This window comes from Colletotrichum graminicola (genome assembly GCF_000149035.1).
Source record: "Colletotrichum graminicola M1.001 genomic scaffold supercont1.4, whole genome shotgun sequence".
In the NCBI taxonomy this organism is placed as follows: domain Eukaryota; kingdom Fungi; phylum Ascomycota; class Sordariomycetes; order Glomerellales; family Glomerellaceae; genus Colletotrichum; species Colletotrichum graminicola.
In genome coordinates this window covers 189450-205703 of record NW_007361008.1, presented here as the reverse complement: position 1 = coordinate 205703, position 16254 = coordinate 189450, and the positions used below count along the sequence as shown (strand labels likewise).

The 16254-nt window shown below is 58.2% G+C and overlaps 5 protein-coding genes and 1 non-coding gene across 6 annotated transcripts; 1 reads left to right on the top strand and 5 right to left on the bottom strand.

The window, feature by feature from the left end:
- Nucleotides 1-3872: 3872 nt before the first annotated feature.
- On the top strand, nucleotides 3873-4574 carry GLRG_01362 (uncharacterized protein; the record flags this gene model as incomplete). Its single annotated transcript, XM_008092047.1, has 1 exon — nucleotides 3873-4574. The coding sequence occupies one exon, from the start codon at nucleotides 3873-3875 to the stop codon at nucleotides 4572-4574; it is 702 nt and encodes a 233-aa protein (XP_008090238.1).
- A 389-nt stretch (nucleotides 4575-4963) lies between these two features.
- Nucleotides 4964-6748, bottom strand: GLRG_01361 (U3 small nucleolar RNA-associated protein; the record flags this gene model as incomplete). The annotated part of the gene is made up of 1 exon (XM_008092046.1): nucleotides 4964-6748. The coding sequence occupies one exon, from the start codon at nucleotides 6746-6748 to the stop codon at nucleotides 4964-4966; it is 1785 nt and encodes a 594-aa protein (XP_008090237.1).
- A 791-nt stretch (nucleotides 6749-7539) lies between these two features.
- GLRG_01360 (indigoidine synthase A like protein) lies at nucleotides 7540-10210 on the bottom strand (the record flags this gene model as incomplete). The annotated part of the gene is made up of 4 exons (XM_008092045.1): nucleotides 7540-8518; nucleotides 8583-8882; nucleotides 8973-9646; nucleotides 9770-10210. 4 exons carry the CDS (start codon nucleotides 10208-10210, stop codon nucleotides 7540-7542), a joined length of 2394 nt encoding a protein of 797 aa, XP_008090236.1.
- A 469-nt stretch (nucleotides 10211-10679) lies between these two features.
- On the bottom strand, nucleotides 10680-10783 carry GLRG_13048. The gene has a single exon. It is a non-coding gene; the product is annotated as a tRNA-Asp (tRNA).
- An 885-nt stretch (nucleotides 10784-11668) lies between these two features.
- GLRG_01359 (GDSL-like Lipase/Acylhydrolase) lies at nucleotides 11669-13043 on the bottom strand (the record flags this gene model as incomplete). The annotated part of the gene is made up of 2 exons (XM_008092044.1): nucleotides 11669-12805; nucleotides 12882-13043. 2 exons carry the CDS (start codon nucleotides 13041-13043, stop codon nucleotides 11669-11671), a joined length of 1299 nt encoding a protein of 432 aa, XP_008090235.1.
- Nucleotides 13044-14003: 960 nt separating this feature from the next.
- Nucleotides 14004-14612, bottom strand: GLRG_01358 (uncharacterized protein; the record flags this gene model as incomplete). Its single annotated transcript, XM_008092043.1, has 1 exon — nucleotides 14004-14612. The coding sequence occupies one exon, from the start codon at nucleotides 14610-14612 to the stop codon at nucleotides 14004-14006; it is 609 nt and encodes a 202-aa protein (XP_008090234.1).
- Nucleotides 14613-16254: the final 1642 nt, after the last annotated feature.

Below are 16254 nucleotides of genomic sequence, written 5' to 3'. Positions count from 1 at the left end.
CATCGAAACGGGGTTCAGGCGAAGGCAGGTGGGGGCAATTGAGCGCTTTCTCCAAACACCCCCCGGGAAGCCGATGCGAGATCATTTGTCGCCGTCAGCGATTGAGCAGGTCGGGACAAACCGCCAGTCGCCCGGACGCCTAACATGTGTATGTATACCTATCATACTACGGATATACCATAGCCATACCTACTGGCTGTGACTTGCGCACGTAGAAGGAACAGAAGGAAGGCCGGCCGGCCGGCTGGCTGGACGGGGTGAATGCATTAATTACCGGGCTGGGCTGAACCTGGGCGTCGGGAACTTTCGCTAAGCGATAGAGGAGGGGCCCGGAACCGTCATCAGATCCTGGCATGATCTCCATCTAAACCAGAAGCCATGCCCAGATGCCAAGGGGGGGAGCCAAGGGTGAGGGTTAGTGAGGTGAGGGAAAAAGGAGCAGCCCAGACCAGACAACGTCTGCCAATATGGCGCTTGTTGTGTTTAGACTGCTCCCTATGCACTCTGTAGTGTACTAGGTAAGCCATCAATAAACAAACCCCCCACCCCCCCCTGGTCGCTAATTCCGAAAGGTCGATACTACCTAGATGATCGATCCAAAGCCGGCCTGACGTATGACGAAAATGCGAGAGTCGGAACCCGGCCCCCGTCCTCGACCGCTGCTGGGCCCGAGACCAAACTTGACATGCTGCGAAACGGGACGAGATATTTTCTTCTTCTTTTTTTCTCCCTTTCCTTCCTCTTCTACCTCTTCGATAAAACAGTAGCGACATCGCTTGGAATATCCACAACCCTTACCTCCGCCGTGCCTAGGAAAATAATAATCTCGGTACGGCCAATGGCAGCGATTGCATGAACCATCTGCGCTCCGCTTCCCTCTCTGTCGCCAATCGACGGTGCCGGTAGAATGCTCCCCCACACCAAAAGGTTCCCGAAACAGAGAACCCCTAGTCGTCCAGAATCTTTAAGGGACTACCACGGTCCATGTCACCCAGACGAAGGAGAGAAAGAAAAAAGAAGGAATAAAAAAAACACAGACGTCTCCGAGTCCACCGAGATACCATGTCCGATGTCGTGGTCTTGCATCTTTGCCCACTTTGATGGGACAACTCCACCCCGGGGTGGGCACCGTGAATACCATGGATACCCGGTCTCCTGCGACCACTCAAAGCCAACCAACGGAGAAGGAAAGAAAAAAAAAGGAGTAAAAACCCGTGACCTCTCCCATGTATATAGTACGAAATAAGCGCGAATTTTGGCGTCCTGAACGGCCAGCCACGCGCCTTTTCCGCCCGCCTTTGCCGGTTTGACTCTCAATCCCCCCGTAGCGTCCCGAACCCAAAAAGCTTTCTCTGTTCTGTCATGGACACACACAGAACACCCGCTCCGCCGTCAGTGACGGTGTGGCTTGGCTGCCCTGCCCGCCTGTTCTCTCTCCCGTGTCAGTGTCTCGCGCGTCGTCGCGCCATCTTACCCGTGATGGAGATAGAGATGGAGTATGGACCGGAACCACCGCCGAGGCCTTTCAGCCTTTGTGCCTCGCTCCAGACCCTTCCCGTGGAAGCTCTCAGGCGCTTTCTTCTTCTTTTCTTCATGTTTTTTTTTTCTTTTCTTTTTTCCTCTGTCAAATCTCCGGGTTTCAACAACTCTGGAAAGCAGTTGGAGAGTTCTTCGAGAAATGACGAAGCCCCGCCGTTCTACTCGATCTGCTCGTACCTACGGCATCGGAATCAGAGGGGGGGACGAGCTCTACTAGCGGCTTCCTGTTGAAGTTTCTCGTTCGGGGGGTGCCGCGTAAAACTGTCCTCGTGGTCGACCACAGACGCAAACCACCCGCTCGCAGAGTAGCGCGGCCACGGCCCGCAAACGGCTCCATTGCTGGTCGACCCTCCGTCGTCTTCAGGTGAGCCCGCGGTCGTCATCGATGACAGCCGCAAGCCGTCTGCTATGTGGGCCGATGCCTGACTTCCCGATAACTTGGACCCTGTCGGTGCACCCTTCCCCCAAGTGCTCATCCATCGACGATGAGCCCTTCATTTGGGTCTGCAGAGTTAACAATCGAGATGAGATCCAGGGGTATGACGCCCTTGATCGTGGGCCGGTACACGATACGTAGTTGAGCTGGAAGTGACATTCGCGGGTATCGCCGTCTAGTTGATGCTTTCGCATTCGAGACATCGGATGGGTTTCGAACAACGTCAGTGTCCTGACACGGTAGATGGCCTTTCTAGAGACCTCGGCAGTACTCTGTTTCCGGTCCTCGCCGTCTTCCCAACAGCGTGCAAGCTCTTGGGCCATTGCCAGCTGGCAGATACTTTCATCTTGCCAACATCGCGCTAGGCTTGATAGATAAGTTATTGGGCGACGGTGTGACAAGGTCACGGAAGTCGATTTGCAGGTGCTTCTTGACTTGTTTCTTGCAGTCCTCCCCCTCGCCCCCAAAGATTTAGACCAACAATGGGCAGTACAACCGTGCATGAACAAGACGGCGAGCCAAAGGGGAGAGGCAGCTGCTGCTAAATAAGCGGCAACGGACGGTCCTCCTGTTGAAGTTCTCGGCAAAGCAACGTTACACAGCATCCGTTTGGATGTCACCGCCCTGCGAACGAACGCCATATATATATATATATATATGTGTGTGTGTGTGTGTGTGTGTGTGTGTAGTGAGTTGTCATGACTGGGCTCCCGCTCCCGTAGGCAGCACATTCTCCCCACAGCTCCAGGATATAGCATCAGTTTGACATATCATATTGATGATGGGCTATGCGCACGAATGATTGACCAAGACCAGGCGGCTGATGAACAAATACAGGTTCCAGCGGTTGTAAAAATCTTCTCAGGGCGTCCTCTCTGTTTGCCTATCCTAGAGAAATTGTGACTGTAACCGAATGCTGTCTGTCTGGCGTCCAATGCGATGCTTAGAATAGGCATGGCCTCGATGTTCAAAGTTCCGTGTGAGTGATGGTAGGAGCAACAGTCACAATCATCTCAAATTTACAGTGGCTGTCTCAACTGATGCCCCGGCATATTATGTCGTTGGTTTTTTTGTTTTCTTTCTCGGACATTGCAGATAAGCTTCACAGCAGTGAATATGGCCTTTTCCCCCCACCCGAACTGGCGTATACCCCAAATATCAAAAGCATCCAAGCCAAGGCCTGTGAACTGGACTGACACTGCCCAACTTACTTCCAACAGCACATTGAGTTTGTGTTCACAAGCTTTGCATATTAACAGATTGCAGCCAGGAAAGGCTTTTAACAAGCAACTGCTATTCAGACCACGACCGCCTTAGTGATCTGGTACAACAAGTACTGAGCTAATTAAACCTTGTGATGCCTTATCGTTGTCACACGTGCTGCGGGGAAATCCTGTGTGGATACGTTGGTTCGATCCATTGACATCTCGCAAGCCACAAGACTTTCCCGAGGGGCTTGTCTGAATACCCTCAATCCCCATACAATTGAAATGTTCACGCCCAAGACCTCACTATAAGTCAAGGCAGTGAACGTCTGATTCCAAACCTGGCCAAGGTGGTCATAGCAGGCCCATGTGCACCTTGTCGTCCAAACGGGGAATACACATGAATAAACAAGAACAAACGACCAACGACAAACAAACACTTATATTGGTTTCATCCGCAACGTGAGAAAAAAAAAACCCCTTTCTTTCCTGCCGGTCTCATCCTTCAACAACGGGTACCACAGCCAACCCCGTCTCCGGGCCACTCTCACCCCACGACTATACAAAGGGAGCCCGATAAATCAAGACATCGCATCAGCTTTTACAGGTGAGCTTGGTCCTAAACTCGCATTTCCCCCGAAAGCATGATCCTATTACATAGCAGCTCACCCCCCAGTTGCAGACAGGCAGAAATGGCTTCCAAGCAAAAAGGCCGCGGCCGCAAGCCCGAGGGAGCGCAGGCAGACTCGAAGGCGGAGGAGGAGGGCAAACAACGTGGCCAGGAGCCCGAGAAGAATCGCGTCGTCGTCGTCAAAATGGAGGAGCCGGACGTCGACGCCCAGCACACCAAGAACGAGGACCGCGACGAGATCGACGACCTCCTCGACTACGTCTACGTCAAGTTGGAGGACCTCGAGCTCGAGGGCGAGAAGATGGAGGATCTTGCCGTCCCGGAGGCCGAGGAGAATAAGGGCGGCGCTCCTCTCAATGTGAAGATGGAGGAGGAGGAGGAGAAAAAGAAGAAGAAGAAGAAGTCGAAGAAGAAGAACACCCAAACGGCCGAGACCAAGGGCGAGGCCGCCGCCTTGCCTGACGCTGAGACGAACATCGCCCCTAACGCCAAGGACGCCGCCGCCGCCCCAAAGACCAAGAAAGAGAAGCAGGCCAAGGCCGAGGAGGACTTCTTCGCGAAATGGAGCAAGTACTTTGGCAAGAGAGAGCTCGCCGACTGGCAGCGCCTCTGCTTGGATCTCGGCCTGCCCGGCGACCTGCCCAGCAAGACCCAGTGCCGCAAGGTCAGCCAGCATCCCCCCCCTCCCCTCCCCTCTCTCCGCCAGAAGACCCCATCGCAAAGGACTCTTCGAGCTGACCTCGTTTCCCCTTCTGCGTTATAAAGGCCCTCGAGAAGGTCCACGTGAACATAAGACAGTTCCTCGAAGCCAAGGGCAATGGCAAAGCTATCATCTTCTTCGAGAACGTGCGCGAGCTCGCGAAGTATACCCGGAAGACGGGCCTGTGGGTGCCCATCAATGAGATACCCAAGACAGACCCCTGCCGCAAGCTTCTTCGCAATATTGGCAGGTACATTTGAGAGAGGGAGGGAGAGAAACCCGGTGACACGGAACCGGGACGACACGGCTTTTTTGCGCGGATACGATGGAACGTTTTTGGCTGGATTGGCAGGGTAATGGAATTAAGATGGCCTCACGCCGCGCAAACCACGCAATACAACAAAAAGATTCCCCATTCTCCTTTTTTCTCCCCCTTTCTCGGTGACTCTTGTCTAACTCCGTATCTCCCACATCCTGATCTTGCCCGTGTCATTACCGACCGCGAGGAGCTCGCTGCTCCGCCCAAACGCAACGCTCGTGATCCTGCCCAGCGGCGTCTGCGCCGTGGGCCAGTTCCTGTAGACGGTGCAGCTGGGCAGGTGGACGAGGCGCAGCGCGTCCTTGGCCTCCCTGCTGCCGAACGCCAGCAGCTGGCCGTCGGGCGAGAAGGTCAGCACCGTGATGGGCGTGACCAGCTGCTCGAAGCGGCGCGTCGGCTCCGGCCGCTCCTCGACGCCGACCTCGCCCGTCTTGGACGTCTTGACGAGGGCCCCGCGGTCGTAGATGTTGGCGATGCCGCTGCTGGACCCGACAGCCACCCAGCGGTCGCCGCCCAGGAGCTCCGGGCCCTGGTGGTGGCCGCCCAGCGCGATGACGATGCCGCCCACGCAGCCCTCGTCGCGCCACACGGCGAGGAACTTGCGCTCCGCCATGCTGTACTCGCCGACGGAGCCGTCCCGCCCCAGGATCGAGAGCCCGTCACCCGTGCCCCACCACGCAAAGTCGGCGATGCCGTGCCGGCTGTCGAGCCGCGCGGCCGCGACCCACTGCCTCGACTCGGTGCTGACGATGTTGACGATGCCGCCGCCCTTCCTCGTCGATGCCACGAGGCCCATGTACCGCCCGCAGGGGCTGAGCTTGAAGCGCTCCATGCTCTTGTGCTCGAGATTGTGGCCCTGGATCTGGCTCGTCTTCTGCACGTGGCCGGATTCGAGGTCCCAGCTGTGGAAGAACTTGCGCCGCCCGGCGAAGAAGATCTGGTCGCCCGCCGGGTACAGGAACTCGGCGCGGCGGACGTCGACGCCCTTGGCCTGCACCGAGGTGAGCATCGGGTTCGGCGTCGGGTGCGCCGTCGGGTTGAGGTGGTGCAGGTAGAGCACCGAGGAGACGCTGGAGGAGAGGAGGACGGGGTATTTCGGGTGGAAGGACAGGTTGTTGACGGCCGCCTTGTGGGTGTCGGGGATCTCGCGCGTGCGCTGGATGTCGATGACCTCGGGCCTGAGGCGGGCCTTGCCCGCGGCGTCCTTGCCGGCGAGGCGGTGGACGTCGCGCAGGAACTTCTCCAGGGGGGCGGCGGACAGCTCCGTGTCGCTGTCCTCCTGGTCGGAGCTGACGGAGGAGTCGGAGGCGGCGGCGGACGAGCGTCTCCTCCGCTTCGCGGGCCGGCCTTCGGGCTCTTGCGCCCACTTCGGCAGGGGGTTCAGCCGGAGGAACTGGGTTCGCAGCCTTCTGCTGTACTCGGTACCGCTGACCACGTCTTCGGCCTCGGTGAGGCGCAGCTTCCGTAACCTCGTCGCTGTCGCCAGGGAGACGGTCAACCGCTCGTCGTCGCTATCCTCCCACGCGGGAGCGCCCTCGACGGCCGCCGGTTCCTCCTTGGCGGCCTTGCCGGTCTGTGAGCTCTTGGCCGTGGGGACGCCGGTGTCGAGGAAGAAGAGGTCGTGGTCGGCAACGTCTTCTAGTGTGGAATCGTCAGGCTTGGTGAGCTGGAGGTTCTGCTCCCTCTCCAGGCGCTCAATGTCGCCGAGCACATCGTTCTGGAAAAGTTGTTCGCGAAAGTCCGCCTTTCCTCCCAAGACCAGCCTCTCGAGCTCCTCCTCGTCGGAATCCTTCTCGTCGAACACGGGCTTCGGTTTGCGCTGGCGCGGGGTCTCCTCGAGTTCCGACTCTTCCGAAGAGGACAGTTCCTCTTCCTCTTCCTCGTCGGAAAACCTCTCGAACGGTTGTTCTTTTGCCATTGTCGTAGGTTGTGACTTTTTTTTCTTTTTTTGTCTGGCGAGGATTTTCCGTCGTGAGCACGCACCAGCAGATCAGGGCGGGAGTAGGAAGCTGCTTGCAGGACGTCCAGAATTTTTTTACTGGGGCTCTCAGCCTTGCAGGCGCTCCCAGATGGCCATTGGCGAGCTTTTCAGCCACAACAGAGGACCTGGCCAATGGATCTTACCCTTTTCCGAGGCTGTTCTGCGGGGCATTGAGACCCCTCCGTGGCTGCACAGTGGCTACCACTCCTCTGAATCCTCATGTCGCATCGGTGCGATGTTGAGTACGAAGCTTGATGAAGTTGACCATGGAAGCTTAATGAAGTTTGGTTTGTTTGCTGCATACTATATTTTTAACTGGGGGTTTTTTTTTATTTTTGGTTTTTTTTACACTTTGAAGCTTCTCTGTAATTCTCCCAGTGTTGTCCTGGCCAAGGACTGACTGGTGCGACCACCCAGCGGGTGTCCAAACGATCAGTCTTGAGATTTGGCCTTCATATTGTGTTACTCAACAACACCGAGACGTAGCACACGCAACCTTTCATCACGGTATATGTATGTATGAGAGTTGTGTTGCTGTACCATGGCCTTGAGGCGTGAGGAACCATTCAAGATGTGCCGTGCCATTTATCGTTACAGTGTTATTTCTTCGTGCCTCGAGACCTCATTGTCAAGTAAGCCCGAAAAAGAGTAGCCGGCCGGGACAGTCCTCACTGCCATACCAACGAATAATACGGAGTTTTTATTCCTGCAACATCGCCGCAGACTGATCAGCCCCTCACGGCGGCCTTCAACAGCCCGTCGAGCCTTCCCAGGTCAGGGCTCACGCTCTGGTGGCTCTTCAGGGTCAAGACGGCCGCCTTCTGCGCAACGCCGATCAGGTCCTCAACCTTGCCCCCCTTCGACAGGCCCGCGACCATGACGCCCAGGAACGTGTCTCCAACGCCGTTGACAGAGACGACGTCTTCCGCGGCGACCGTTTCCGCCGGCGGGAACAGACGCATGTATACGCCGCCGATCGTAGGGTGGTCGGCGCGGGCCCTGGTGAGAAGCCACCTCTCCTCGTTTCTATCCTTCAAACGAGGGTCGTCCTTGCTCAGGATCGTGGTCAACAGAACGCCCTTGGAGCCCAGCTTCGTGACGATGGTGGGGATGTAGGGCAGGAGGTGGATCGTCTGCACAGGGACCCCCGCGTCTGTCATCTCCCTGGACGTCAGGTACACGAAGCGCTCCCTGGCGCCGTGCATCCCGAACGCGTCGATGACCTCGAACCACTCCGGGGTCTCGAAGAAGCCGTTCTCCTTGGCGGCGTCGTACATGGCCGTCAGCTCGTAATGGTTCGGCGACGCCATGTCGATGCCCGGCTCCGGGAACACGCCGAGGTGCGGGTGCTGCCCCCGCGGGAAGAGGCCGGTGGACTTGGCCGTCGAGACGGGCTCGAAGGCGACCTTGCAGGCGTGCTCACGGCCGGCCTGGATCCACGCCCGGATGTCCTTGGGGCTCCAGTTGCCGTCGACGACGAGCCAGCGCGGCTTGGCGCCGGCGACGGCCGATTTCCAGTAGTCGGGGAACGAGTGGTTGGCGAAGATGCCCATGTCGGCCATGGCCATGACGAGGTTCTTCTCGGCGTCGTTGACGGCGACGTACTGCGCGGTGCGGTTCGAGACGTGGTAGTCCGACGTGAGCTGGCGAATGTACGTCGTCTCGAGACCCGACGCCTCGAGGGAGGAGAGCACGGTCGCTCCGGCACTTTTTTTGTATATTTCACTCAGAAAAACGGGCGAGGTGAGCGAGGATATGGGCGTCGACTTACACGTCGTCTCCGATCAAGCTACAAAGGCGCACGCTGATGTCCTTGCTCACCCTGTGCGCTGCGAGGGCCACGTTGTGGCCGACGCCGCCGATGGACTGGCTGATGCAGGCAGGATTTGACGTATGCATATGGGGGGAGACCTCTTTCTTGTCTCCAAGGGGGTGGTAGTCACAGCTCAGGTCAATGGCCACGGATCCTGCCACAAGAACATCCGCCTTGCTCGGCTTGGGCGCTTCCGCCTTGGTCGCGGGCTTCGCAGCGGCAGGGACGTCATAACCAGAAACAAACGTGTTTGGAGAGCTATCTACGTAGTCAGAGTCTACCTTCTGGCTGATCTATGCGTAAGATGGATAAATAGATAAAGATACAAAAAGACAAAAGCCCACTTACACGGATTCCGCTCCGGCATCCCCGTTCAGCAGTTTCGAGAGCTCCACGGCGATCTTGGTGGCCCTCGCCACGTTGGCTCTCACCAAGGCAACGTTGGCCAGCGTGCTCCGCTCCTGCGTCAACTGCCTGATCCTGCCGAGGACGTACGGCGTGTTGGTGGCCCCGGTGAACCCCTTCTCGACGGCTTCCGTGACGGCCGTCTCGATGACGGCGTCCATCTCCGCGCGGGGGATGCCGTGCTCCTCGGGGATGGGGTTGGCAAAGAGCATGCCGGACTCGATGCCCAGCCTCTCCTGCGCCAGGATCATGGCGGCGGCCTCGCGCTCGGTTTGGACGACCAGGGGGCTCTTGGTACCGCTCTCGCGCGCCCAGAAGGCGGGGAAGTCGACGCTGCCCGTGCGGCCGTCGGCAAAGGTCGCGACGAAGGCGCCGTGCGTCTCGAGGAACTCGAGCGTGCGCGGGATGTCGAGGAAGCCCTTGCAGCCGGAGCTCACGACCGCCACGCGGGTGCGGCCGAGCTCCGTGAGGTCCGCCGAGACGTCCATGGAGTTCTCGCCGCCGCGGTGGACGCCGCCGAGGCCGCCGGTGCCGAAGACTCGGATGCCGGCGAGCCTTGAGAGCAGCATGGTGCCGGCGATGGTTGTGCCGCCGTGGACCTTCTTGCCCGTGATGCCCTGGTATATCCGTCAGCCTGGTTGCGCCTCGGTTGGTGGTGGCTGGGGGTTTTCAGGGAAGACGTGGGAAGCCAGTTGGAATGAGCTGGTCGTGGGGCCTAGACTACGACGATGTCAACTTACCAGTCCAACCAAGTGAGCAACATCTCTTCTCGAAACCTTGCTGGCGGTGCCAGAGTCGACCATCTGTGCGACCTCCGCCTCGGTCAAACCAACGACGGGCTCGCCGTTGAGGATACCGCAGACGGCGGGTACACCACCGCCCCGACGAACGACGTCCTCCAAACCGAGGTCGTTGGCCAGCGCGCCGTGGGTGTAGATTGTCGACTCCAGAGCAACGACGGGCTTGTTGGTTGCGACGGCGTCGGCAACCTCCTCCGAGACGCGCAGAAGATTCTTCAGTCCGGCAGGGGTCCGATAGGCGCCGGCGCTCATGTAACGACGGTCTGTCTGGGGCCGGCCAAGCACCGCACCCGCAGGCGCGGCTCGTTTTGAGCCCTGGCACAGCTGGGCCCGAGACAGTGCGTGTCTCGCCAGACGGCAAGACGAGCGTGGGACGATCATGCTCAGTGAGTAAATGCAATACCGCCGTTGCTCGGGCTTTCGACGGGTGTTTTAGAGGTGTATTGCACGATAAAGGAGACGGGCGCAACCTGGACTGAACAGGCTGCAGCGGTTCGATTGACAGCTCGTTGAAAGAGCTCAGGGAATCGGTTTCGATTCAATTGAGCCTATTGCGACCTCCTTAAATGGGTGGTTCGTTCTTGAGGTTGATACACAAGTAGAAAGATTGCCGGAGTGCACGCACGCCCTCTCATGTACAAGTGCTGAGGCGAAGGGCGAAGGCCCCTTGTCATGCAATTATAGTGGGCACCGACATGGCCCCAATGCCGAACCTACTACATACACTGCTGGGCCAGGCTTAGCTCCGGGTTGGTTATAGCAACTCGGCCACCACCCGCACCGCAACCGTCAAAAGAGTTTCAAGCACCGCCCTTTTGTCTTGTAAACTCGAGGTAATGAGCAAAAAGATCTCCTCGACGGGGAATTGAACCCCGGTCCCCTGCGAATCAACCCGGGATCAGTGACCCTGGGTGTGTTGACAAGCAGATATCCTCACCACTAGACTATCGGGGAATTGTGGATGTTCGCATCCATTGATAGTTGGTTGAGATGGGCATGCCGGTTTAGGGTATATAATATGTGGAGACCTATTGGGGGGGGTTCCTACAGGATCCAATTCGACAGCTCCACTTCTTGGTAACCATTTCAAAGGAACGGCATGGGCACGAAGTAGAAGGTGTCAAAGACAGGACGATGAAGACTTCCTCTGAAATCGAGAACAGTACGCCGCGTCCGGGTGGTCAGTTACACGGCGAATGGAGGGCTGACAATCTGTCGGGTTAGTAGTTGAAAAGGGCCTCGCGGTGTCACATACCCGGTGCAAGTGCAACGAGACAATGTCTCCAGGCTATATAAGTCTTCCCCATCAAATGATCTGAGTCTTCCCCATTAAATGATCTGCATAGCACGGCGCTTCTTCCCCTTGTCACGCTCTTCCTTTATTCACATGAATGCAAAACATGTAAAGATTTCACAGGTACATTATAATAAAAATAAAAATAAATTCATACGCAGGAATTGCCCACCCCCGGCTCTCGCAACTGTCTCGGGCCAGGCGGAAGCCCCGACTCCCACGAATGCTCCACAACATGGGTAGGCAAGGGCTGATTTGCGTTTGAGAAACATACCAACATTCTATTAAGTTTTGCTCTTATTTGGACCGCATAGGTCGCAGGTCGCATGCTACTAATACCGCTTCCGCCACTGGACGGTCTCTTGGACGGGAGGTGCATTCTGCCATCCAATCGCCATGCTACACATACACCAGACGCGCGCGGTCTGGCGAATCCTTCTCATCAACGTCGACTCGCTTACAAAAACACCCTCTGACCCACCACGGCTTCCTCTTCTTTTCCGCACAATGAGCTGGAGGGCGCCCGCGCGCCCGCCCGCCGCCTTCTATACCATACCCCAAGCGCCGTCCTTGAACTTCTCGAACAGCGCCAGGTCGACGCCGGCGGCCATGGCCTCGTACCCGGCCGGGTTGAGGTGCAGGTGATCGCCCGTGTCGTACTCGGCTCGCAGCTTCTCCGGCGCCGCGGGGTCTCTCACGACCTCGTCAAAGTCGATGAGCCCGTCGAACCGCCCGCTGGTTCGGATCCACTCGTTTACCCGCTGTCTCGTCTTCTCCCGCTCCGGATCCCCGTACGTCTGGCCCTCCCCGGTCATCGGCGTGATGGTCGCCCCGAAGACGGCGATGCCGAAGCGGTGCAGCCGCGTGATGATCTGGTCGTACGCCGCCACGAGCCTGTCGCCGACGGCCTCCTGGGCGGCCGCGGTGGTGGGCGCCGTGCCGATGTCGTTGACGCCGATGAAGACGATGGCGTACCGCACCCCGGACTGCGCGATGACGTCCCTGTCGATGCGACCTAGGCCGTTCGGGCCCAGGCCGTCGGCCAGCACGCGGTTCCCGCCTGCGGCCTCGTTGACGATGGCGATGGCCTGCGTCGACGGCTCGGCCTTGAGCCGCGCCAGCAGCCGGTCGGGCCAGCGGTCGTTAGCGTTCGTCGTCGAGCCGCGGCCGTCAGAGATGGAGTCGCCCACGATGGCCACGGCCGACGCGCCCTTGGGCAACCAGGCCTCGATGGAGCTGATCAGGTACCAGTGGTCCGTTCGAGTGGCGTTGGCGCCCATGGCCTGGTCGGCAACGTGGTTCCCGCTGACGAGGAACGAGGTCGTCCGGCTGCCCGGGTGCGCGGTTATGCTGTTGGTCGTCTGCCCGTCGGCGAGGTAGATGGTCACGGAGACGATGGACTGCGCCGCGACGGAGAGCTCGATCGGGTCCGAGAAGACGATGGCGCCGTTGGGGACGACAAAGCCGCCGCTGCCGGAGAAGGTGACGACCTGAAGGGATTCGGCGTCGACGCCGCTCGTACCGGCCGTGTTGTTGGCCGTGCGGGCGATGGTGACGGCGGTGACGGGCAGGTCGGATCCGCCGAAGGCGTTGCTGATCTGCAGGCGGAGGGTGGCGGCTGCGAGGGAGACCTTGACGGTCTGGCGAAGCGTCGCGTCGCGGAAGACGCGGCCCGTCTCGTTCTGTGCGAGGTCAGCCGCTGCGCAAGAGAAGAGAAGAGCACAAAAGGCGTCGATGTACACCAGGCGGGAGACTCACAAAGGGCGCCGGGGGCAGGTTGGCTGGCTCGCAGAGCTGGGGCATGGTTCCCCAGATGGTGACCCATTCCCTCTCGTCCCGCGTAGGGCATCTCGGGCGGGCCTGTGCTGCCAGAGGTGAGAGAAGCAAGGCCGCGAGGGCCGTCTTGAGGGAGATGATCATCGCGACAAGCTACGGAGGAGGCGAATGCTGGCTGCAGAGCACGACGCTGGTCCTCCGTGAGAGAAGGGGCCCGCGGGCCTTATAACAACATGCAGGTACGGACTGGGTGCCTTGCATCGCGCCAATTTCTCCATCAATACGATACGTTATACCATGGCGTTATGGCAACGCAACGGACCGCCCTGTGGGCAGAGACGAGGTCATCCGGCAACACGGAACTGGGTGGTGCGGTGATACGCTGGGTAATGAGTTGGAAGCGGCCGGAGTTCAGGCTAAATTCAAAGCATCATGGAGAAATTCCTAGACCGGTGCCGGGGAACGAGAGTTCATCCCATGCGATGCAACGCCATCTCCACGTCCGTCCCGCTCTTGGGGGGCGCACTCCCCCGCATCGAGGCGATTTATTGGAGTGTTAGCGGGGTGAAGATCTTAATCGGCCCCTGCCGATGGGGGGAGGAGGGCGGGGAGGGTCAGGGTAGGTAGACTGAGCTCGGTCACGGGGCAAAACGCAACGACGGAAGCGAAGATTAATGATTGGCATTCCAACGGCACACCGGTGCACTACCAAAGCGTACAAGAGGGGATTGGACTAGAAGGCTTTCTATTTTGTTCGGGGAAATGACAGTGTTCGATCCTTTTAACAGCACCCAAGCTGATCCAGAAACAAGCCGACCGACAACGAGCAACATGGACTATGCCGAAATACGGCGAGATTTTTCGGCGCTTCATGGCAGCATGATCCTTTATACGAGCGAACAGTCCGGCTGACGATTTAACAAATGACTGGGTGAGCCAAAAGCGACTCCCGGTCGACCTATTCCTTGTCTTCCCGGCACCCTTGTCATTGTGGGAAGCCAGGCGACAGTTCCACGTCAGAAGGGAAGGAGGAGTCGGCTATAGTGCCAGCCACCACCAGAGACGAGACGAGACGGCAGAAAGGACGAGGCCGTGGCAGAATCTTCACTTTAGTGGATCGGATTCATCATCATCCAGCGGCATAGGGCCGGCGGGGACATAGGCCCAGTGGCCAGCAAAGGCAATGAATGATTCGGGAGGGTGGTTGACGACGCCGTATTCGTTCTCCAGGCTATCAGTTGCCTGACTGGCGCGCGAGTGGGCGACGTGGACCATCATGCTCTCCCTGGACGAAGTGTCCTTGATGTCGAAGCGACCGGGGCAGGGCTGACCCCATATCCATTGGTATGTGGGCATGGTGCCGAGCGGGCATACACGATCGTGGAGATGGATATTGTTCTGGGTCAGAGCAGAGTCCAGGACTGCTGGAGCTCCAGCGGCCCCACTCATAACGGCGCTGTCGATGACGGTGTCGTCAGAGCCGGTGGCCTCCGAGGGCGGCCCCGAAGCAGTGACCTCGCCGCGAGTTATGACGACGAAGTCGCTGTCGTGGCCCGAATCTGCGGGAGCGCCGTAGCCCTCGGCGAGAGCTGATGCGGATTCGTTGGAGATTTTGTACTGGGGACTGCGTTGCTGCGAAAAGTTGCCGGGCTGGTACTCTGCGGAGCCAACGGGGAAGTCGAGATGCTTTTCGATGCCTCTGGAATTGGACATGATTGCGTATGGCGTGCTGCGCGGCCGAATGGGTATTAGGGCGTGTATTATATGGGAGAGGGTGGCTGTCGAGTGATGCTGGCTAATGGAAGCGATGCCAGCCCTCGCTCAGGGTGTCCAACGATTCGTCCAGGAACAAGTGTTTCTCACCGGAAGCTGAACAAGCAAGAGAATCGAAAAGGGCCTCGGCAAGACCTGCTTGGTGTTGGTGAAGGGAATTAATGCTAGGAAGCTAGGTGGACGATGGTGTTGACCGGCGGGACGTGGTGTACTCGTTCCTCTCGTTCCAGAGAGAATTCACGAGGCCATTCGTTCCAGAATAGCGGGATACAAGTGGCTTGAAGGGAGGAGGACAGGAAAGAGGGGAATCGTAGAGTATATGCTATCTATCTATTGAATGGTGATTTCTGACGCTGTGTCGAAGAAGAAGGGGGGGAAAGGTAGGCATGTGAGGTTTCGGGGGCCGGAGGGATTTATACACACACGGCTTACGCACTGCGTCAGGTACGGGATGTTTGGTGGTGTCGGGAGTGCTGGTTTGGTGTGCCGCATCGGTACCAACAGCACGAGAGCCACGCTCTTCTTGTCTCAAGGTGTGTGCTATCCTCGTCTTTCTTTGATTCACTCATCCACCACTTCCTCACCCCTCCTCTTCCCTCTCTTTCTGGTCCCCATTTTATGACCATCTTACCCGACGCAGGCACACACATCATGGCTGAGCCCGGCATGTCGATGATGGTGGTGGTGCGACAGATAGCAGCATGCGAGGAGAGAGAAGCGCAGGGCAATGCTGAAGGAGACATAGAGAGAGAGAGAGAGAGAGAGAGAGAGATGTTCATTACCCAGACAGGTGGGTGTGTAGGTGTGGATGCAGGCGTGAGGGAGGGCGTGGGTGAGGACAGCTGCATCTGGGTTCCTGGGGAGGTGTAGGTAGGTGTGTGTAGCGTAGATGTGGGGTCCAAGCACAGTACTTTCCCTCGCTGTTGTATGGAGGGAGGGACCTGAAGACCTTGCACATTGGTTCATGTCGTCGTCTCTCTTTCCTCATCTCAGCGACCTGCCATTCCGCATCGATTCCGCTGCTTTCGTTCCCAATAGCTTGAGACAGGTATGCCGAACTCCAATTTGGCCTCAGGTCTTGGCCGTGTGAGGATCCTCTTCCCCTTGCACCCTTCATTACCTACTTCACAACTGACTGCTCTTTGCTCGCCTCGTTTTCCCTCTCGTATATATCTAAAGGGTGGAGAATGGCACGTTTGGCGCTAATTCTTCCCTTTGCGCCCTACTTGACAACGGTTGATGGCATCATCCCAATGCATGCCGTGCAGCTCGTCCTCTGCCATCCCATGTTCCCATCTCGCTACTAAGTGTCAGTCTTTACTGCTTGCTGACATAGGTAGATCTTTCGATGCCGCGAGCACACGGACTAGCTCGTCATGCGCCCCTCCCAACTTTGGATGGCGTCCGCATTGCACAGCCAGCCCCAGCTGTGAATAGATACTTTGGTCTCCGATCCCGCTTCGCAACGCGCACGGGCTTGACGACGGTCGCCAATACGAGCGTCACCTTGCCAAGCTTGCTCACCGAAGAACGACGTTGACGTGTCCCGTCCGGGGGCGAGCCTCGAGGCCGATGGTCGCAT